The 23,340-nt window shown below is 43.4% G+C and overlaps 1 protein-coding gene across 1 annotated transcript; it reads right to left on the reverse strand.

The window, feature by feature from the left end:
* Positions 1 to 369: 369 nt before the first annotated feature.
* Positions 370 to 17,222, reverse strand: ptdss1a (phosphatidylserine synthase 1a). Its single transcript, XM_083633422.1, is given in 14 exon segments — positions 370 to 1,963; positions 2,976 to 3,042; positions 3,466 to 3,534; positions 7,047 to 7,146; positions 9,284 to 9,349; positions 9,477 to 9,589; positions 11,610 to 11,751; positions 12,745 to 12,896; positions 13,867 to 14,025; positions 14,806 to 14,930; positions 15,019 to 15,063; positions 16,455 to 16,546; positions 17,022 to 17,150; positions 17,152 to 17,222. Coding segments are annotated over 14 exon segments (1,407 nt in total). The 5' UTR covers positions 17,202 to 17,222; the 3' UTR covers positions 370 to 1,865.
* Between the last annotated feature and the right edge of the window lie 6,118 nt (positions 17,223 to 23,340).

Consider the following 23,340-nt stretch of genomic DNA (forward strand, 5'->3'; position numbering starts at 1 on the left):
AGAAGGGCAGAGCTTGAGTCAGCCAATCCTGCTCTGCTGCAGCACCGCGCTCTCCAGAGGTCAAGCAAGGTGATTCCAAACTTCCTGTTGTGAAGTACACATCTTTTTAACAAGTGACTAGTTTTTAACAAGTGACTAGTCATACCGGAATTGATTTGGTATGAAAAAGAAAAATCATTTATTGTTGAAAATGGGGTACCTGACCACATCAAGGACGTGTAGTACACACCTCAACACTCAATCTCTCAAATGTGTTTAATCTGGAGGAACGAGGGTAACACTGCCTGGCTAGTGGCGACCCTCACCCTTCTAATTGGATAATCCCTTGAGAACAATAACATCACAAAGATTTGAAGAGGAAATGCAAAACATTTTAATGTTTCATTTATTCACAGTGGAGAAAAAAATAACAACACAAGTCTTCTTTTTTCGACAGAATTGTTTTGGCAAATGACATCTAAATCCAGCGACAATGTAGCAATTTCTATTGGTAATGTGGTCCGTTCCACAGAGGGCCAGCGTCTGGATTGTCTATAGGGTTATGCGGGACATATCTGTGCTGACATCAGATCAAAACAAACTGAACTCTTCAATAAAGCACGCCGAGAGCACAAGAACAAATCACACAAGCAAATTTAGTCTCAATACAAACTGCAAAATGTTAGGAATAAAAAACAGAACATGCATACAGGCACGAGGGGTGAATTAAAATGTGACAGTGACAGTGAATGACATAAGAAAAATAACAATACTGGCGCCCCGGTGTGCAGTGCGACACAAACATCCTTTTTACGACTAGTGTAACATGTCCCTACTGATTTGACACAGCCATGCAAATGCAATGCAGTTACAAGAATGTCGACGAAGCCGCCTGCACACAGACAGGTACAGCCTGAACACATGCAGAAATATGAATGATTGCCCTCTGTTCTCAGTACAGTAAAAAAAAAAGATAGCAGCCACAGATGTACAGGGAGAGTAAAATCACTCAAGGTCACATTGAGTCACAAAATACTCAAAATATCACAAATGTACAGTATCTCAGAGGAAACAGAACTTAACTGCCCGTGCAGAGCGTCTAGGATATTCTAAAAAGTGCTTCAACTGTGTGCTTTGCTTCAATCCAACACAAACCTCAGAGAATCCTCCTACAACACTAAAGCTGCTTTGCACTGAAATGAATCCCTGTTCACATTCCACTCTCTGTTCAAGTTATAAACACAGAAATGTGAACACCAACATCTGTGAAAATGTAAAGCGACGATAGGCGATTGACACTACTGAAATGAATGACAATAGATATTTGCCCACTCTGAGAGAATATAAGCCTTTCTGTGCTATAATAAACAAAGGCTCCGATTTACGCGATATATTCTACATAGCATCTTTTAATATTGAAATGTGTGGAACCATCAATACAGTAGTTTAATTATACGACCTAACCTGTCAAATTTACATGAACAATAAATGATATATTGTATCGCAGGATAAATGTAATTAGCAAATTACACTTTACCAACTACAATGATCATGCGTTCAAATCTAGGATGGGCAATCCTGTACTGCCATCTCTCACACACACACACACACACGGTCAAACACCTGTGATCAGTGGGCTAGGAGACATCTCTGTGACATGCATGCATTAGTATAGTCCAAGCCTCTCTGTACTCCTAACACTGCATGAACCTGCTCATCCAGCTAGCCTCTCCTCTGTCTCCGCTCACTGGAGGTGAGGGTTTCTCTAGAGTTGAAATGCACCAGGAAGTGATCCTATCGCGACCCCCCTTTTCAACCTGGTCCTTCTCTCCTGGCTGCATGGGTGTGAGTTCAGGAGGGGCCCACCAGCCTCTGGCTCCCCGTTCCTACTGGCTGTCCAGGCCGTTGATGGAGTTGGTCTTCCCTGAGCCCGTCCATCTCCGGCGGGTCGCAGGGCTGTCGTCGTCCACCTCCTCCGTCTCACCTGAAAAACCAAGATCAAACGCTTTGAAACGAGATATGATGAGTTTCTAAAAAGAAGTACTTGTGCCGGCATGGGCTGGGGGGGGGGGGGGGGGGTTCCTCTGTATGAGGAAAGGCTGGCCTGCTGTAGTGCAGTTGCAGCCCTATGCTCCATTTAGGAGCCTACACAGGGAATAAGAAGAAGAGAAGACTTGTGTACAGTAAGTCTATGGGTGAAAATGAATCTTGAATCTTGAAAATGCCCAGACAACCACTAGGGGTCAGCCATTTACAAGAGAATGGCTGAAGATAGGGCGGCTGTAGCTCAGGAGATAGAGCAGGTCGTCCACTAATCGCTTTGGATAAAAGAGGTCGGCGGTTCGATTCCCACTTCCTCCAGTCTGCATGTCGAAGTGTCCTTGGGCAAGACACTGAACCCAAAATTGCTCCCGATGGTGCTTGCCACCATCAGTGTGTGAATGTGTGAGTTCATTGAGTGCGTTTACATGCAAACAATAAACAGATAACTGAGAATAATCAGGTAACTGGCAATAATCTGATTTCCGCGTTTCCATGCACTTGGTAAATAGCGGGAACTCACCTCAACGTGTGTGAGTGGACATTGACAGCAATGAATAAACCTGATAACTCCGCAGTAACCTAGGTGTGTTTATCGGTTTTCTCATAAACTAATAATAACGGCCTTTATCCGATAAAGGATGCTGTTTACATGACACTTGAATAATCAGGTAACTCTAGAAATCCGCTAATAAACAGTTTATTAGTGTGCATGTAAACGCACTCATTGTAAAGCGCTTTGGATAAAAGTGCTATATAAGTGCCATTTACCAGCTACAGAATCAGAATAACTGTATTGATCGCCGAGGGGAAATTGAGTCATGCTACAGTTGCTCAGACTCCAAGCATGAAAAAAACAAAAAAAACATCACACATTGTAGGAGATACATAATGTACTTGTATAAGTCCCATTTATTTTACATGGTTGATGATCAACAGAAAAACACAAACTGTACCTTTAAATTCTTCCGACTCATGGTCACCAGATTCTGTGTAATTACAGTCGTCCCATTCTGAGAGGCTCTGTGAGAGGAGAAGAGGTCAGGATGCATTACACACATTCCATTCACAGGACAGGGAGCATCTAGTGGCCAGCTGACCTGCTGCAGCCTACACACAAACATGAACCATAGGAATCTTTGAAGGGGAATCCATATTCATTGAGGCTCCTCAACGGTTAAGTCAGTTGACTCTTTGTTGTAAGCCTAAACACCTGTCCAGGTGTGTAAACCAGCATTACAGGCCACATACTCAAACACTGGCTTCCATAAATAGAGCTTCCTGGTAACAATACATACACAAATACACACACACACACACACACTGACAAGGTTTATTGGGTGTAAATACTGCTGTAACTGTCAATCTGAGTCGCTTCGTTAACGCTGCATTGCACATTTTACATGGCCAAAGGTCACAAAAGGCAACTTAAAGCGATGCACATACCTTTTCTTTTGGGCCGTAATTTTCTGCATACCACACCATTCCATATAGGCACAGGAATGTAATGAAGGCCTACGAAGAGATCAGATGCAACAGAGACCAGTTAATGATTCATGGAGGATCTACAAACAACAACATTTGAGTTGACATAAGGCGGGTTTCCATCCACCCATTTTTATAAAAACCTGAGCGGAAACACCGGAAAAAGAAAAAAAGCTGCAAATATCACAAGAACGTTTTTACGCTTGTGGAAAGGGATTAAGCGAATCTTTCGTTGTCTCTTGGTTACGTCTCGTTTAACCAAACCCCATTCAATAACTTGCGGTTTCATGTTGCCTTGCTTACTGCCAAAAGTTACACCCCGACCGTAAAAGGCTTGTTATGAATAGGTAGGCTAGGATGCACTCAAAATGTCTACATCATTATACACTTGTAAGGTAAGCAACGCATTTAGGCACAATTAGAAGGATTAGACTGCCCGCCGCTGTGTGTTTTAACGGAAGAAGACCATTGACAGTTTATTCACTCACTTACAGTAACTGCTCCATGGATTATATATTACTAGTGCAGTGCCCGTTCCCCCATGCACCACCCCGTGGGCGCTTCCCCCCCGCACACACACTGCAGGTCCCCCTAAGCGCAAGTTTGAAGTCGATCCGACAAACGGTTCTCGAGATACGTGAGGGACAGACATACAGACAGTCCTGGAATAAGTCCAAATTGCATTAAATGTGGCACCGCACTCCATCGGGGTCCGAGCAGCACACTCCCAAATTTGAAGTCAATCGGACAAATGTTTTTCGAGATAAACCACTTTTTGTGTTGCCAGTAGGTGGCGCTATGCCAAATTGCATGGAATTCAGCTCCCTGCACTCCGTTGAATCCCCCTAAGTGCACTCCCCGAGTTTTAAGTTGGAAGTCGATCAGATGAATGGCTATGGAGATAAAGCGCTTTTTGTGTTGCCAGTAGGTGGCGCTATGCCGAATTGCACAGAATTCAGGTCCCTGCACTCCCTTGAGTCCCCCTAAGCGCACTCCGCGAGTTTGAAGTCGATCGGATGAACAGTTCTCAAGATAAACCACTTTTTGTGTGGCCAGTAGGTGGCGCTGTGCCGAATTGCACGAAATTCGGCACTGCACTGTGTCGAGTTCCCATCAGCGCACTCCCCGAGTTTGAAGTTTGAAGTCGATCAGATGAATGGCTATGGAGATAAAGCACTTTTTGTGTTGCCAGTAGGTGGCGCTATGCCGAATTGCACAGAATTCAGGTCCCTGCACTCCCTTGAGTCCCCCTAAGCGCACTCCGCGAGTTTGAAGTCGATCGGATGAACGGTTCTCAAGATAAACCACTTTTTGTGTGGCCAGTAGGTGGCGCTGTGCCGAATTGCACGAAATTCGGCATTGCACTGTGTCGAGTTCCCATCAGCGCACTCCCCAAAGTTGAAGTCGATCGGACGAACGGTTCTTGAGATAAACCGGATTGTTTATGCTGCCAGTAGGTGGCACTATGCCGAATTGCACGAAGACAGGGCTGCACAATTCATAGCTTTCAAGGGGCGTTACGTGCTGCCGGGAACGCCCACCTGACGGTCAAAAAAAAACTTGTTCATTCCGCTGCCAGCCGAGTCGACTAGTTTCTCACGCTGTGTTTGTTCAGCCGTTTGTACACACGTCTTTGCGGCCAACATTTCATCAAAGGTAAGCTCAAGTAACGTTACAATAATGATTAAAATACCCCGTTAACATTACTTGAGCTCACCTTTGATGAAATGTTGGCCGCAAAGACGTGTGTACTTTGATGGTAGAATAAAAGCCATTTGCCCTCCCCAGCGACTGAACCACGTCTAATCACACAAATCCACAACCTCCTCCTTTGAGTTTTCTTTCTCCGACGGGATTCTGTAAAAGCACAAGCCAGTCGTGTCTCCTCGTCGGTTAGTGCAACCGATAGCACAACAGGTATCCGGCATTTTGGCTGAACAAACACAGCGTGAGAAACTAGTGCGGGCAGCGGAATGAACAAGTTTTTTTTTTGACCGCCAGGTGGGCGTTCCCGGCAGCACGTAACGCCCCTTGAAAGCTATGAATAGGGCACACTCCCAAAGTTTGAAGTCGATCCGACCAACGTTCTCGATGGCATGTAGCAGATGATGCTCATCCATAAGCAGTGGTGGAAATGGCCAGGTTTTACTCTGGGAACCCTACTTACACAGGATGGGGGTTCCCGGAAGTGGCGTGGCCCTAGAGCAGTGGTTCTCAAATGGGGGTCCGGGGACCCCCAGGGGTCCGTGGCACTTTGCCAGGGGGTCCGTGAAAAGTTTTCAGGAAAATAAAAATAAAAAACTTTTTTTTTGCAAAAGCTTCATACAGTAGTTCAATGAGAAAATGTGCTTTAAATCTAAAATGGTTCATGGATTACATTCTAATTAACAAATTAACAAAATATCAATTTAAAAGTCAAGCACGTTACCGTGGAAACAATTAAGCGTTAGCCCAAAATCACAAATCAGAATGAAGTGGTCCCCGGCATATTTTCTATCTTGTAAGGGGTGCTTGGCTGAAAAACATTTGAGCACCTCTGCCCTAGAGGATATTATTTCTGAATGCGTGACTCATTATACCCTACCATTATAGCCACGTAAAAATCTCTTAGAAATCTCACTTAACTAAGATCACTGAGCTCTACTGATTATTTCCCCTTGATTTTATTCATGACAGACTTGATGACACATGAATATTAATGCTGCTTATTCAGCTTACAAATACATGTTCTATTATTCTGTTGCTTTCATGCTGCCCTCTCTCCGCTGCATTGCAAGACATTTTTTAATTGGAACCTGAGGAGGGATGCTGCCCCCCCTCATTTACTCACATCAATGTTTACTTTAACCCCCCCTTCCCCATTCTCACCAATCACTCTCAACAACCCTATGTTTACCTTTCTCACTTAGTATCAAAGAGCGACCCACCCAAATACTTGAAGGGCTTGAAGGAGCGCAGAATTGAACACAAATGTTCAAATATTGAACGTGTTTCGCGTCCGAATTGCACGAATGGGCGCATGCATTGTGAGGCCTGAGCCCACCCCCCAAGTTTGAAGTCGATCCGACCAACGGTTCTCGGGATACGCGAAGGACAGAGCGAGAGACAGACAAGACGATCCTGTCATTATATAGATAGATAGATGTATGCCGAATTGAAAAGTGGCACTTGGTAATCCATTTTATGGTGTAGCATGTGGATAATGAAAAAACTGTTAATAGATGTTTTTCATACAGCACGTTTAGGGTAATCACGGCAGACAGCACATCTGGCTGCGCAGCAACTCCTAATATTCGCATAACAGTAGTGGATGGAAAATAGCAGAATTTTCTTTTTGCCGATTTTCTGAGATTTGGTTCAAATTTGAGATACATTTAGTTGCCATAATCATTAAAACAGTGAAAAAGTTAAATGATGCTATAAAAGATTATTCTCGTGGTGGCATCTCATGTACAGTATTATCAAGTCATGATGCACTGCTAAAGACCAGAGAGATTCATTTGCACACAGAAACAACGAAAGTACTCGGATGTTGATCTTACCACACACAGCAGCCAGAGGATCACATAGAGGATCTGCGTTTTGGAGAACAAGTCCTGTCCAAACTTAATACACGCCAAAGCCTCCAGGAAGGCTATTGCCCTGTGATTGGGAGGGGGGAAAAATGCAAACACCTCACAACACACTCCTGAGCCTGTTGGGCATTCTGCTCCATGACGCACCTGCCGTCAAGGTGGTGACATGAGTGAGAGAGGGAATGTGAGAAGCAGAATGACCTTTATAGCACTGGAACTATCATTTGGAAACATGCACAGCAGAGACTGCCTGGTGAAATCTGTACACCCAAACAGTAGGCTTTGCAGCAATGAATGAGATAATTAAAGGACAAGTTCACCCAAAAATGAAAATTCAGTCATTATCTACTCACCCCCATGCTGATGGTAGGTGGGTGTCATTTTCTTAGACCACAAAACAGTTTCACAGCAAAACACAGTTGCAGCAGTCTCTTAAACAATTGGGGCAGTGGTGACCTAAAGGTTAGAGAAGCGAGCTTGTGACCGGAAGGTCGTTGGTTCAATTCCCGAGGACCGGCAGGAAAACTCTGGACGGGGAAAGTGAAAAGGCAGTGCTTGCCCCTCCCTCATTACCACCACTGAGGTGCCGTTGAGCAAGGCCCTTAACCCCAGCAGATGAGACTGTGGTTGTACTGGTCAGATTCCAGGTATGAATGTGTGTGTGAATGTGAACAGGGCACTCCTGAAAAAGAGAGCATTGCTCTCAGTGAGACTCCCCCTGGATAAATAACGGCAAAAAAACTTTCAGAAGAAGAAGATCCAACTTTCAGAAAAAAAGACGAAGAATAAGATGGCAGAATCCAAGTCTCCCGAGACCCCAAGATGCCAAGTTGACTTGAAAAGACGTCATTTACAGCCTGTTTTTGGCCGAAATCTTCATTGTGCCCCTTCTGCTGTTGTTCTTCTTCCTTCTTCCTACGGCTACAGTGAAGATTTGGTCTAAAAACAGGGTGTAAATGACGTCTTTTCAAGTCAACTTGGCATCTCAGGGCATCTGGAGAGTTTGATTACACCAGGGGAACAGTATGGAGGCATTTTGTGTTTTTCTTTCTGTTGGTTTTTTATGTTTGAAAGTTGGTCGCCATCCTCTTCAATTGTTTAGGAGAATGCAGTTCATGTGTTTTGCTGTGAAACTGATTTTCACAAGGGGGGGGGGGGTGAATTTATTCTTTGTATGTACTACACTTAAAGTCGAGCTGAACCCAAAAATGACTTTTCTTTTCTTTTAGTTCAAATACCTGGGTATGTAGTGCACCTATTTAATAATGTGTGCAAACAAAAATCACAACAATCTAAAAAAAAAAATCGATAACAGTAATGTACAGTTTGCTGATGTCACCTAGTACTATCAAATTTCTACCCCATTTCAACCAATCATATCACGACATGCAGCTGTCAATCAAATCTTCATTTCAGGATCATTTTCTCTTCCAAATGAAGTCGAAAATAGCGCCTAGTGCCTGTCATCTGGCAGAATTCCTATCCCATAAACTAACTACTAACTTGGCCAATTGTTAGAAACATGAACAAAAAACAAAAACTATAATCTCTAAGAATGCAAAGAAATGTAACTGGCTCGTTAAAACGCGCATTCCAGGGATATCGTATCGTTACAGCAGCGATAATGGCGCGCGCATCCGAGAGCTTGGTTGTCAGGGGTCGCACTTCGGGGATTCCAGGCCGACGTGCTGCACTCTCCGCTCGGCAACATGAAGGCAGCTGGCTGCCTGCGGGTCGCTGAGCTCCACTCCTCCTGTCAAAAGGCTCTTCCCGAGGGGAGCGCCACAACACACTGAATCCCACTCGATTTGGAGGCGGAACACGCCAGGATTGGCCAAAGCCCAATCCAGTCCCCAGAATTGTCAAATAAAATCATCGACATGATACTATGACCCGCCTCTCAACCTGTCATCTTAGACAAACTATGTTTTCAGTCTGAAACGGACTCATTATGCACGTGACGAACAGGTTCAGTTCGACTTTAAGATTTTTTTTTTTTTTTTTTTTTTACTTTTTGTGGATTAAAAACAACCTTAATATAGAGGTTGACTGCCAGACAGACTCGGCGCACACACACACACACACACACACACACACACACACACACACACACACACACAAGTTTATAAACAAATATAAGGCTGTGGGGACTTGTGAGGGGCTCACTTCAGTTTGATCAGAGCTACGTTTTAGGTTTCACTTACCCAAACACCCAGCACTGGGTGCCAACTCGTTTGCACTGGGTATCTGTAAGGTAGGCATAATACTGTCTACAGCAGAAAGACAAATGACAACGCAAATGTTAGCAAATATTAGTGACAACTGTCATCAGGTATTCACTTGCCTGACTCATCATAGAGTCGCACGAGTTGGGAGTGCATCCGTTGAGGTGCCTACCTCACTGTTGGAGCTGTGATGATACCAATGAACAGGATCCGACACCAGCTCAGAGCATGGCACGCAGGAAAGACGAAGATGTGCTTCAGGAAGAATGTGTTTAACTCAGTCAGCTAGCAGCAAAGAGGGAGACAGACAGACAGAACAGAATAAAGACTAAGCATTAAGTATTGTTGATTTTTACCAAAATGTAGCTCTCCTCACAACCAGTGGAGGTTGGGACACACAAACACAAAGACTCCTTTAGTCACGCATAGTTTAACACACATTGGCAACAATAACAGTGCATTTGAGGGTCAAGCGGTTTAGATTAGAGGCACTGTGTCAAAGCTCCTCTCATCCACACTGGCTCATAATGAGAGGGAGGCCTGCTGCCTGTGTGGACAGACCCAGTGGAAAGCAGCTAAACTGCGGCCACTCCGAACAGACTGTGCCTTGCCCCCATCTCTCCAAAGCTGCTTTCACACATGTCTGGAATTCAGGAGTTATCTAGAGGCCATCCGTATGGCGCTCTATGTGTGAACAGATTTTCGTGGCTCATGCGCGCTCCCGCGAGCCTCCTCCTAGACGGAGGGAAGTGTAGCCCCAGCCGTACTCGCAGGAGCGGATTGTCCCCCCCCCCCGCCTCCAGAGCTCCGTGAAGTAGTCAGCTCAGTGAGTGCATGAGGACAGAGACATCGTGACAGATTATTATTATATAAATAGTCGATGTGAATGAGCGAGCAAAAAACACATCATGCCGTTTGGTTTCCAAATGAAGCTCAAACCTGCTCCGTGTGCGACAGCCAACATGTTGCTGGGGATTGAAAGGCTCATGGCTCTGATCTGATTTCATGTCTGCTTCGCACAGCACACACATTTAATGAGCATTTTTGGACGCGAGGGTCGTCCCGCTTCCCAGTATTGGACATCGCTAGGTAGGGTATCTGGATCTGGTTGCGTCCATGCCTTTGATTTAACGTTTACACAGCGTTTGTGAAGATTCAATGGCAGAACCGCAAATTCGAAGTAGCCTCAAGTCAGGCAGTATAAAACGAAAACTTCCGGGTATAACCTTCGCAATAATAGCAATTAAATAAAGTAAATGCATGTGTAATGTTTTTTTGTGTGTGTTTCGAAAGATACAGAATGGAGATAAACTGGAAGAATATCTGCTCCCTTCGAAAAGTCAATTTTAACCCGTAGTGAGTCGACATTCTGATTTTTTGTTACTAAGTAATACAACATTTATTTTATTTTGAAGGTAAAAACGTCTAGCTTCCTGTATTCTGTATAATTCTAGTAGGTTTGATGCATTTTAGGACTGAACATAGCAAAGACCTGTTTTGTTTGTAGTGCTTGCGACTCGAGGAAATCGATGCATCTGGGCGTGAGTTGTAGGGTTGTTTAATTAATTACTAACGTTATGCGCAAACGATTATATGCTGTGAACGTTAGGCAGTTATCGCCCATTATGTATTTTTAGTTTTCACAACTCCCCATTGTGTGGTCATGCTCAAATTCCCCCACCCCCTCTCTAATTTACAAACTCTGCGGAGGTGCTACTGATGTGAGAATACAACATGCCTCATGTGTGAAAGGGTACACTTCACGTATCATCCGGGGCAGGCTCAGTGGGGAGCAACGCTCACCTGATCCGGAGTTCATGTGTGAAAATAGCTCAACTAACACTCAAAGACTGGTAATTACTATTTAAAGCCTCCAGAGTGTTGGGAACTGCCTGAGGGAGTGAGGGTGAGGATGGTTCTATTTCATCTCCGCACAAAAACGAGAGAAGCAGTCGCTTTCATCGCCATGGCAGCCAGTGACTGGAGTTTTGGCAGCCATGCTAGACTCTCCAGTGGACAGCACTGGAGCTTACTCAAGTTCTCCCATCCATGGTTTTTCCCCATCGCCATCAATTGCACCCAAGTCCTCCAGCTTCTCTTTCACTCTTATGGGATTATCTAGGCACCAAGAGTCACTCAGGCATTATGACACATGGATCCGTCTGAGACAGGTTTCACATTTCAACAACAGAGGAGGCTAAGCAGATTAGCGGGACTTTACATGCAACACACCAGATCATCCCCGACTAGTCAGCGTTTAGTCACTGTGAGAGGAGAGGCAAGAGGGGATTTCTCTCGGACCCACCTGCCAGATGATCATGAACAGATAGACTCCCGTCACTCGCTGCAGGGAAGACTTAGGGTCGAACCAGCGTACGTAGGTCCAGCTGGCCGGGGTGAACTGCAGCGCTGCTCGTTTGATCTTCCCTGTGGTGGTGTGTATGTCCCTGGATGAGCAGGAACGGGAGAGGGGTTACAAAAACTTGCAGCCTGATTTACAATAAGTGTTATGTTAGAACTAGGGCTGGATGGATGATATGGTTGAAATCCATCAAAATCATGATCATATATTACGATATGGTTTATGTATGCTTAATCGTGTTAAATAATCAAATTAGATGTTCATCTCATTGAACCGAATGGCAATGTAAGGTGTGATGTCAAACAAAACCATATTCCTAATTTCCTACCATACCTCATTTTATCAGAGTTTTTAAGTAGAATTAGCTTGTCGTCATCATCAAATTAGACCGCAGAAATGTGTCACCATATGAAAATATCCTCATATCATCACAATATGATTCCACTGAAAGACGATAAAAGATATTATTGAATTATCGTCCGGCCCTATTTAGTACAACAGCGAAAGCCAGATGAAAAGAATGGCATGAATCATTTAAGTCTACTCCACCCCTTCCTGAACAACACCTTGGATCATATTTCAAAACAGCAACAGCAAAGAGAATTTAAGCATCTTAAAATGTCAAGTCATTAATTTTGATGCTGCAAAATTGCAAAGATACATTCAGTACATCAGACAATGCTTGTTTGGCTTATCCTAATTAACACTTTCCTGACCTATGCTGAGGCTTATCCTAATTAACACTTTCCTGACCTATGCTGAGGTTAACCTACCTAACTTTATTCATCGTCACACATGAAGTTAGATTTCAAGCAGGGAGGGGGGAATCTCCCCGCATGTCAAATGATTCCAAAATGGTTGTGATGCATGCATTCAGTTTAATCAAAGCCCCACTGAAATAGGTCCATAGCTTATTATTGCCAAAGTATTTGACTGCGACTTACAAAAGCGAGATTTTTTTCTTTGACATGGATTTGGATTTATACACATTCGCAAATAACATGTTGAGTCAGTGAAACACCAGAAGTACTCACTTTAAATATCATAAATAAATACTTTCCAGACTACAAGGACATACTTAATACTGGCCCAGTGGTAGGTCCTCATCTCCAAAAAACGGCAGACAGTCATGCCAAGCCAGATTCCCCCTCCGTTACACAGCAGAATGTCCAGAATCACCTGGTCCCACCAGCACTCAGCAAAGTTAGGCAGCAGATGCATGAAGAACAGCTGAAGTAGAAGGGAAGAGGAGATGAAGAGGGTATGAGACTGTGGGCCATACAAGGTCTCCTGGATGCCATTAGCATTACAACTGCAGTAGAGTTAATAGTAAACATTTAAAGTTTAGTTTACACTTTAAAATTCTAATACGATAATAACAATGCGAAGTATTCGGTGTGTGAGCAGAAATTGTGGCACAGCTATGCCATGTTACGTGCTGTGGCACAGCTATGCCATGTTACGTGCTGTGGCACAGCTATGCCATGTTACGTGCTGTGGCACAGCTATGCCATGTTACGTGCTGTGGCACAGCTATGCCATGTTACGTGCTGTGGCACAGCTATGCCATGTTACGTGCGATGGCGCTGAACCTTTCAGGAAGGGTAAAAAAAAGCAGCCCTGCGGGCTGCGGGTGACCTAACGGAGCCATATTTTTTAATTAGTAATTAGGGAATTTGCGATGGCTGCGCAGATTAATGGCCAAACCCCGATACACTACACAGGCATTCCGCTAGTACAGTAATGCAAAATTGTTACAGGTGGCACAATCCATCCGTTGGCCACTTGCATGCTTGTTTGGCCTTGTATTCCTTCACTCCAACTGCTTTCTCCATTACAATCAGAGAGAAAGAGAGTGAGAGAAGATAAGAGGGTGAAATGACACATCATGCTGCTGCATGACATATGAAAACAGCCTTCTTCTGACCTCTCACCTGTTGGTATTCTTACCCTTATCTCACCCCGACCCCTTTTGTACACTAACTCTGCCAAATTGTACAAGGTTTCAAAAATGTATTTATATATCTTATCTCCTTTTTTCATTTTTTTATTTTTTTATTTTCACTTCTCTACTATAAGTGGAAAATGGACAGCAGAGAACACAATGTTGTACCGATATAAACTCTGTTACATGCTGGTGTACTAAAAATAAAGAATTAAAAAAAAAAGGAAAAGAAAACAGCCTTCTTCTGGAGCGTACCTCAGTGAGCTCCCAAGTAATACTGATGGTCCAGCAGAGGCCATAGCTGCGAATGAGCAGGGCCTTCATGCCCCAGCCCCAGAAATGGCTGAATGCAAAAATGTCAAAGTGGCTGAGGATCCTCTCCCAGGTGATCACATGACAGTTCACTGCATACTCCTGCAGACAGCAACACAGGTGATCACATGAAAGTTCACTGCACACTCCTGCAGACAGCAACACAGGTGATCACATGACAGTTCACTGCATACTGCTGCAGACAGCATCACAGGTGATCACATGACAGTTCACTGCATACTCCTGCAGACAGCAACACAGGTGATCACATGACAGTTCACTGCATACTCCTGCAGACAGCAACACAGGTGATCACATGACAGTTCACTGCATACTCCTGCAGACAGCAACACAGGTGATCACATGACAGTTCACTGCATACTCCTGCAGACAGCAACACAGGTGATCACATGACAGTTCACTGCATACTGCTGCAGACAGCAACACAGGTGATCACATGACAGTTCACTGCATACTGCTGCAGACAGCAACACAGGTGATCACATGACAGTTCACTGCATACTGCTGCAGACAGCAACACAGGTGATTACATGACAGTTCACTGCATACTGCTGCAGACAGCAACACAGGTGATCACATGACAGTTCACTGCATACTGCTGCAGACAGCAACACAGGTGATCACATGACAGTTCACTGCATACTCCTGCAGACAGCAACACAGGTGATCACATGACAGTTCACTGCATACTCCTGCAGACAGCAACACAGGTGATCACATGACAGTTCACTGCACACTCCTGCAGACAGCAACACAGGTGCTTTGAGCTCAAAAGGATTGTTATAATGCACATAGCGATAACTGATGCAAGTAAACCACTGTGAAAATGACTTTCTGAGTAAGCCGTTGTTTGTTGCTTACCATTATGTCTGCCTCGCGCTTGGCATAGCGCAGGTTTGGGTCAAACCAATACATTAGACGCTTCACTTGCTCCCAGTTCTGGAAGATGATGAAAACCAGGAACAGGAAGTAGAGGACACTCAGACCTTAATAGCGGACAGAGGAGACATGACATGAAGAATCAAGGGCAAACTATGATTCAAATAAACATAGCTTAAATAAACATATACTCACCGAAAACCATCCGCCAAATTGCCGGATGCGGTCTGGTGAATGGACCTAAAGTGAGGCATGTAATGAGAACTAAATCAGAGATGCAGTCCAAAAGGAGTGAGAGAATAGTCATACAGGCAACTCAGCATGCCATTCAACAGATAAAACCACATTTCTTCATATTTGTTTATTTATTTGGATCCCCATTATTTGTTACCGAGGTAACATCTACTCTTCCTGGGGTCCATCTAGGACCACCTTGGACAATATCATTGTGGACATAAATTGTCCCCTCTAACTCTTAACTGCTGTCATAACAGGACTCCTCCCTCCTAATGCCCAATAGCAGTTGTGGTTTGTGGTGACCAAAATAGCTGACATCACTAGTAGGGTGTCATTCTCAAGATGACATTTATGATGACAAATATTTAGTCGATTCAGTTGTTTTGTTGTCAATATTTAACCTTTGTTTGGCCACTTTAATCCGTGTGCTCGCTGAGCGTCTCTAAGGCAGGGCACTTCAATTGGCGGCCCGCGGGCCGGATGCCCACGCTGGAATTGCAAAAAATATATATATATACAGTGCACCTGAACGCAACATGCAAGATACCCGCTGAATAAGTGTCCAAATGTTCATGTCATTCTGGCCAATACTCCACTTCTGTTATAACATTTCATTCTGGAGTATGGAATATCTTTCAATAATCTTTATGACTAAAAGGCTAAAAGTAATCTCATGTGTAAGAAATTACTGTTCTACATTGAAGTAAACATTTAAATAATTAACTTGTTGGTTTTGGTTGGTTTGGTTTTATTTAGCTTCAAATGTGCCTTTTTGTTCTTGTATGACCCTCAACAGGCTTTGAGAATCCCTGGCCACTTAGTGATTCTTTTGATTAAATTAACCCACTCATATTCTGGTTTATTTCAAGAAAAACATTTTGGCTAGTGTAAATTCTAATTGGCTGGTAACTTTGAAATCTAGCAGCCATATTGGCAGGTGGTCATAAAAGTTAAAGCCCTGCAGGGAGAGCAGGTGGTGACATAGGAGTGAGAAAAGGATCAAATATTGGCGGTTAAGACTGAATAATGACATCACAACTGTTAATTTAAAATGAGTTATTCCTCTATACCTGCCTTCAAATGCTCAAATTTTTTCGCCGTTTGGCCCCCAGCCAAATGTGGCCCTTGGTGAAAAGTAATTGAAGACCCCTGCTCTAAGGTGTGTGTGTGTGTGTGTGTGTGTGTGTGTGTGTGTGTGTGTGTGTGTGTGTGTGTGTGTGTGTGTGTGTGAGTGTGTGTGTGTGTGTGTGTGTGTGTGTGTGTGTGTGTGTGTTGGGGGGGGGGGGGATTCTGAATCCCTTTGAGATTGTAATGTTACTGTAATTAAGGGCCATACAACTATACAAATAAACTTGACCAAAGCACAAGAATAGCTTCAGTGCCTTTCTGCTCACCATTGGGAAATGCCAAGACACTGATGACCAGGAAGAAGGATGTGACCAAGATGAGCCCCACCCAGAGATTACTGTCAGGATGCCCATCATCTCTGCAGATACAGGAAAGGGGAAGCTCAGTTGAATTTGTAAAAAACAATAACAGCCAGTTCATTTTGCACCATCTCCCCTCCATAACTGAATGGATGTGCCTCACATATAACAGCAAATGGCATTAACGTTAGGCTGCACTCGATTTGTTATTGAAGATAAACAGTGAGTTTTGTAAAGCAGAAAAATGGAGGAACGAATAAGATCCCTTGCAAGTTACATTTTAGCTATCAGGAAGAAAGAGTGTCCATCACTGGACTATAACCCAACAATTAATTTCATTAGCGATGATCTCCAATGATGGTAAGCATAAGGTCGTCATCAGTGACAGAAGTTAGCTCACTGTTTCTACGTATTTTCATAACATAGAGAACATAAAGGGCTCTAACTGTGTTAGAGCATCATTCATCTGCCCCTGTTTAGCCGAGCGCTAGCTAAGCTAACCAACACCTAGCTAATGTTAGCTAACCGACTTACCTTATAAACGCAAAATACATCAAACCGAGCACTGTACATGTCAACAGCGTTATCGTGTGCGACTTGTAGAAAAAGTCAATCGTAATATCTTCAACTTGCTGCTCGTTAATCATCCGGAAATGCACTTTAATTCACATCATCCTTGCTCAAGGTATGGGATCCGCTATACACGGACGCCATAGCTGGACACAGGAGTGCACCTCCTCCTCTAGACTAGAGTAGCATGTAGTATAAAGCGACAACAACAACAACAACCACCACTACACAGACAGAAATAGAGTCAATGTCAACAAAAATTAAAATCACAGGGCAGCCTAAACGTGATGTGTTGACTGCTGGCGAGGGAGCCGCAGAGGGTTAAAAAGAGGGCAGACAGTTTAGGGAAATTCTTAACTTTGAATGTTGATTGGTGTAAAACAGTAGGGAGTGTCCCAAGACCCAAGAGCGGAAAAGTCAATCATGTGCCTGTCCTGTGCTACTTTTTTCGGCATGACCATGGCATGACCTTAAAGGAGTTTACATGGACTAACCATGACACAAGTTGACCTCTTATTTACCTCAAAGTTGTTTCAACTCTAAATAGTCACCTAGTAACCCCACACTGGGTCCATTAAACAGCGTAGGCTCTTTGAGAAAGTGACGTTTTGGTTACAGCATGGATCAGTCATTTGCATTTTGAATGAATGAATGAGGCTGAGCAGTGAGGAGTGCACACGCGTCACAATTATCTCCCTCATGGTCGTCGCTGCATGTGGTGGCTTCACATGATATTTAACCCAAAACAGAGCTGACGGGTTTGTTTATAGTTGTTGTTGTTTTTTACACGCCCCATAGCACCAACCCCAGGCTTGGAAAGATGAAGCCAACACGGAAGTACCAAAAACTGCAGTTCCGCTGGCCATTTGAGGAACTGCAGTTTTTGGATGCAAAAGTAAGTAAAAACAGTTTTGGTCTCTATAGCTAACTTCACCATTCATAACAACTGTCCAGTGAATTTTTATATAACTCGTCCATTTATACAGTCTATGGCTGCAAAGAGAAGTCTGATTGTATAGAAGTGAATGGGAAAACGATAATTTTAATCATTTTAAATTACCCAAATTCTCACTTCATTTATTACCTCAGGAAACACTTTCCAAATGCATTTATAGTCTCAATCGCTAGTTTCAAGTATTCTTCAAGACAGCATAATGTTCATTTTGTAAATTATTGTCCTATTTACAGTAAAATAAATGATAAAGCGGGCTATGTTTTGGGTCGTGATCATGGACCAATATGCGCTATATGGCTCTGTGGGAAACACCTGGTCTCGCGCGAGGTGCACGACAGCACAAATGGAATTCAGTGTTTTGCTAACTACAGTATTGTAAAGAAGGGAGTCCCGCACACCGTCCAAACTTGCAATTAGGAATTTATTCTGTGACGTTTTGGTCACCGACCTTTTTCAAACAAAATGGACAAGATGGACAATTCTGTTCCTGTCCAACGCACCTGCCCGAAAAAGAGATGTGCGGCGCTCTCCTTCTAATGCTAACTACATTATAACATGTGATAGTGGTGGTAAAAACTAACAGCTCACTGCCATAACAGCTCTGGCTAACATTACAATACTAACTTTAGCTGCATGGTAGCCAGGTAGGCTACAATTCCATTTGATGTCTCCAGGTCAAGATGCAGTTCTTTAAAATAATTTGCATTGTGTGTATTCTTTTTATGTGAATAACATTTTGGGTGAAGCAAGATTTAGCTATTTCAGGAAAAGTGGCAGCAGTGTAGAAGCTAGTGTAGACTGAGTGATTAAAGTGACAAAAATCGCACTAATATCCACAAATTACTGGCATTTTCTTCAGTCTAAAAGTTGCCAAGCCGGGCTGTTTAGAGTGACGATAGATGGACCCTGCAAGTGAGGCGGGTTTTAATGCGACGGCTCTGCACGCCATGGCGATATAAAACTTGGCGGTGGTCCAACGCGTTATTTTCCGACCCTACTTCTCCTCCTCTTGATTTGCTGCCCCTTTTCCAGCGTGATTCAGTGATTCCCACAGGCTGAAATTCAACTTTCTTAACAGTTAATTACTTTACCTCCGCAGGCCTGCAGCCATGGAGAAACTGAACGGGTTGAGAGTGCGATCTAAAAGTTTAAAAGGCGATGTTGCTGCTGCTACCCCCTGCTGCTTTCTTGGGTAAGTAAAAAGTGTGTATTAGTGGGACTTTTGACCACCTCACCTATCTTGGCTTGACCATACCCAGAAATCCTAAACTAATATTTAAGTTGAATTTTGGTGATTTTGTTTCAAGACTTAAAGGGATACACCACTTTTTTGGAAGTTTAGCTCATTTGCCACATCCCCCCAACATAACCAAGATACACCATGCCTTACCGGCACTATCCGCTCAGTTCACAGTGAGCTACAGTCGTGAAGTTAGTAATTATCGCCATAGAATGGAGGCTAATGGTACAGCTGTTAAAAATCTGCCAAAACACACATCTCACGGCGCCAAAATACATGTTGTGCTTCGGGTACTCACCACACGATGAAATGTTAATCCAAAATGCACATAATCTGTCTTTTTGGAAGGAAAAGAGGTCGGCGGCCATGTTTGGAAAGTAGTGCCGGCTACCTCTTTTCCTTCCAAAAAGACCAATTATGTGCATTTTGGCTTGTGCATTATGTGCCCCAAAACCCCAAACCCCCAATCCAACCCATTGAATTTTTTATATAGCCTAATATAAATAAATAAATAAATACAAATTAGTGTTAATTTAATTTCTCTTGAATATTCTAGAGGCAATAGACAATTGTCTACCACTGATATTGTAGTTTAGGCCAAGACACAATAGCTCCTTGCTTTCCACCTCTCTGCACCTCTTTTCTTCTCCATTTTGGCACCATTGAACAGCAAGCCCCGCCCACCCACGCTGGGGTCTCAGCAGCTTCTGACTGAAAAGTTAACTCATTCCTCCCTGCCTGGCTGCCTGCAGCCTGCCTGCCTGCAATCTGCGCAACCAGGAACACTTATACATAGTTGCCTGCTGTTCAGTGAGTGGCCTGGCCTTCATTTCTTTTCTTTTTTTGCAGGCCATGCCAGGCCAGGCCACCGGGCATCTGCCCGAAGCGCCCGATTGTGCAGTCCGCGCCTGCTCACCATCTTCATTATTCGAAGTCGATCTACCCCTCGGTCTCACCACTTTGTGATAGGTGTCAAGTGTTAAGAGGGTACATTGTCCCATGCTTTTTGGTTTTGCCCTTTATTATCTACATTTTGGTCCAAAATATTTGATTGGTACTCCAAGGCCTATAAAGTAACCCTTCAGCCAGAGGCGGAACTTGCCATCTTCGGCTGAATCTTCTCTGCTCCTTCTTACGGCTGTGCAGCAGTCTCTAGCCGCTTTCACACCGGCCTTGAAAGCCGCAAAATGCATGGAAAATAGGATCCGCGCCTCCGATGTGAAAGTTGTGAATGCGGGTTGGTGGGTAATTGTTGTACGCCTTTTGTTCCGCCAGTGGACCTAGTCACAGCGCCGAGTTACCAGGCAACCCGCCTCCACTTGAAAGCGTAGGAGCGGCAAGCCGGAACAGTGCGAATGGTCAGCTCATTCATAAAAAAATTACAGGGGAAATCACCTCATGCAGCAAGAAAGACATCAGTGAAAGTAAAAAAAGTAGCCTATACAATCATGACTGCAGGGGCGCCAGGAGCAATGCTCCGTGCCTGTAAGTAGGTTAGGCTTTATGCTCAAACGATGTTGACATTAGTAGGTAAAATTACGCTTCAGAGGACTATAGCTGTCTGTAGCGAGTTGGCCTGAGGATATTCCCTCTGGAAACCAGCTCCAGAACTGCAATCTGTCTAGCTAGCCACTTGTGCATTCCCTTACAAAAACTACTAACGTTATAGTAGTCATGTGCATTTATAGCCTATACTATTCCCCCGACGAATGTTATGCAGACTGCAGCTGTTTGATATGCGGGCGTCGTCTTTCAGAACGGAGTACGGATGCTAATTAGGCTACTTCATGGGAATAATTTGCTTTACACAAAACTGGAACCAAAAGATAAGAATTAGCCTTGTACCTAATGTAATAGGCTACATGATGGTGCATCCATAAAGTCGATCAGATTGAAAGCCTTGTTACCATGCTGCATGTGGATAACACTTTCGTGTTTTATCAGTTTGATCCTTAACGACCGCAGCTGCATGTCGTTTTATCAGTTTGATCCTTAACGACCGCAGCTGCACCTCATTGGCTGGCATCGGCCATGTTTGGTTGTTGAATGAATTCATTCATCATACAGTAGCCTAGGCTACACTAACCTATGAAAATATTAATTTGGGCTAGGAGGAGCTAGGTGGAAATGCCCCCGCTCACCTTTCAATCCGGGAGCGGTGGCTGTCACCTGAAAGCACACCCCAGGACGTTAATGTGGCAGTGCTGCTTGGCTGTGTGTGAAAGCAATTTCTGTGGCGAGGCTGCCAGCTTTGCGGGCCTTCTGAACTGCAATTTTGCGCGATCTGTGTGTGAATGCGGCTTCTGACGCAGGGGACGACCCTCCCCACCTTCTTTTCAGCTATGGCTGTCAGACATGGTTTCAGGTATACATATGGAGAGACTCAGGTTCATTAGGACGATTTCACTTAGGTCGTTTTCTACCATCTGGGACCCATTCATAGCTTATTTGGACGAGGTTAGGGGCGACGGGTAACTCACCCAGCTGATCTCTCATTGACTCCTTACACAGGATTCTACATAACGTCTCTTAGAAGCACATAAGCACCTTATGCGACTGGTAGCACCTCATTATAATGTCAGAATGTTGATATGTGTATGCTTTTTCTTTCTTTTCCTTTCCTGTGACTGAGCTTGTTTGTCTTTATTTTTTGTTCTTGTGTGTCTCTATTGGATATAAAAAATTACAAATAAAATATATATATATAAAAAAGTTGGACTTTTGATGTAAAAAACATATAAGCTAATAACCATAAAAGCACAAATAATTGACCAAAATCTCTAAATAAATATACAGTATTACCCTAATGAGAAAAGGAGCAAAAATATTCATGGTTAAAACTGAATAATGACATCACAACAGTCTAATCCTAATGTTAATTGAAAATGAGATATTCCTCTAAATCTGGCTTCAAATGGCCAACATTTTAGAAATAGCTAAATGGGCCGATTGATTAATCAATCAATCATGAGTGAGTTCAGCACACTTTATCTGGGCAGACTGATTGAATCATTGCAGATCTATTCAGACCTTAGGTCGCCAACCGAAATCTTTTAGCTGGGGACCTTTGGTCGCCACTGAATGTCGCCCCCTCAGAATTTTGGCTTGCATGACGCCCCTGACTACCACTGCACCACCGTGCCCCGGTCGGAACAGAAATTAATTTCCCCCGAATCTGTGACCCACACAGCACAAACATTCTGTTGAGTGTTGACAGTTGTGTTGAGCTGGTTGAGCCAAGTTGTGCTTTAACATTTTGAAAATATTAAATGATCACAATGATGTAAACTTATATTTAAGTAAACCTAAATTATGTTGTTTGAATTTGAAATGGACAGACCCTGAAACCAAACTTGTGATTTTACCCCCAAGTTATGCCAAAAGATCAACTTTACTGTCTTCTATAGCTGTATAAACTACAGAAAATACTTAAAGTATAGCAATTATTGTTTGAAATAAATACAAATGTATTTTGCTGCGGTACTGTAGCACAAAATGCAAAAGTAGCTCATTTTACCTTCTGCTCCCCTAAGTGTTTGCAGTGGAATGGAGGCACACTTTTATTTATTACCATCTGTTTTTCCTGCCTAAATTAAGTATTGAATGTCTTTGTACTCCATGAGGAAAAGCTGGCAATAATGAGCTAACTGTATCAAAGTTCTTATACTGATATCAAACAGAAATGACAGTGTTGTAATAGCCTGTGTTGCTGGTCTGAAAACAAAAGTCATTTATTTCATGTAATGTTGTCTAAACTAGTGTCTCTCGCTACTTTTGCATGCTAAAATAAAGCTGATAATGTACAATTTGATTCACACAAACTTGTCTATTTTGCTGCAACTCGACAGTGCTGCTTAATCCAGGACCTTACTTCCTGGAACTCTTGAGAGTAAAAAAACTGGTCCATTGGAGTGGAGATGTCGGGACTCTTCTATCTACACGGCTCTGGTCTAAACTAAGCACAAAAGCAGAGATGTGTTTTGTTGGGGGTTTTGTTGTTGTCCCCCTTCTCTTCATTTTGGCCTTTAAGAACACCAAAGAGCCGTTCTGTTGTTGGTTTAAGCAGGTAAAAAAAACATTGCAGTAAG

The sequence above is a fragment of the Poromitra crassiceps genome, assembly GCF_964638095.1.
Source record: "Poromitra crassiceps genome assembly, chromosome: 1".
In the NCBI taxonomy this organism is placed as follows: Eukaryota; Metazoa; Chordata; class Actinopteri; order Beryciformes; family Melamphaidae; genus Poromitra; species Poromitra crassiceps.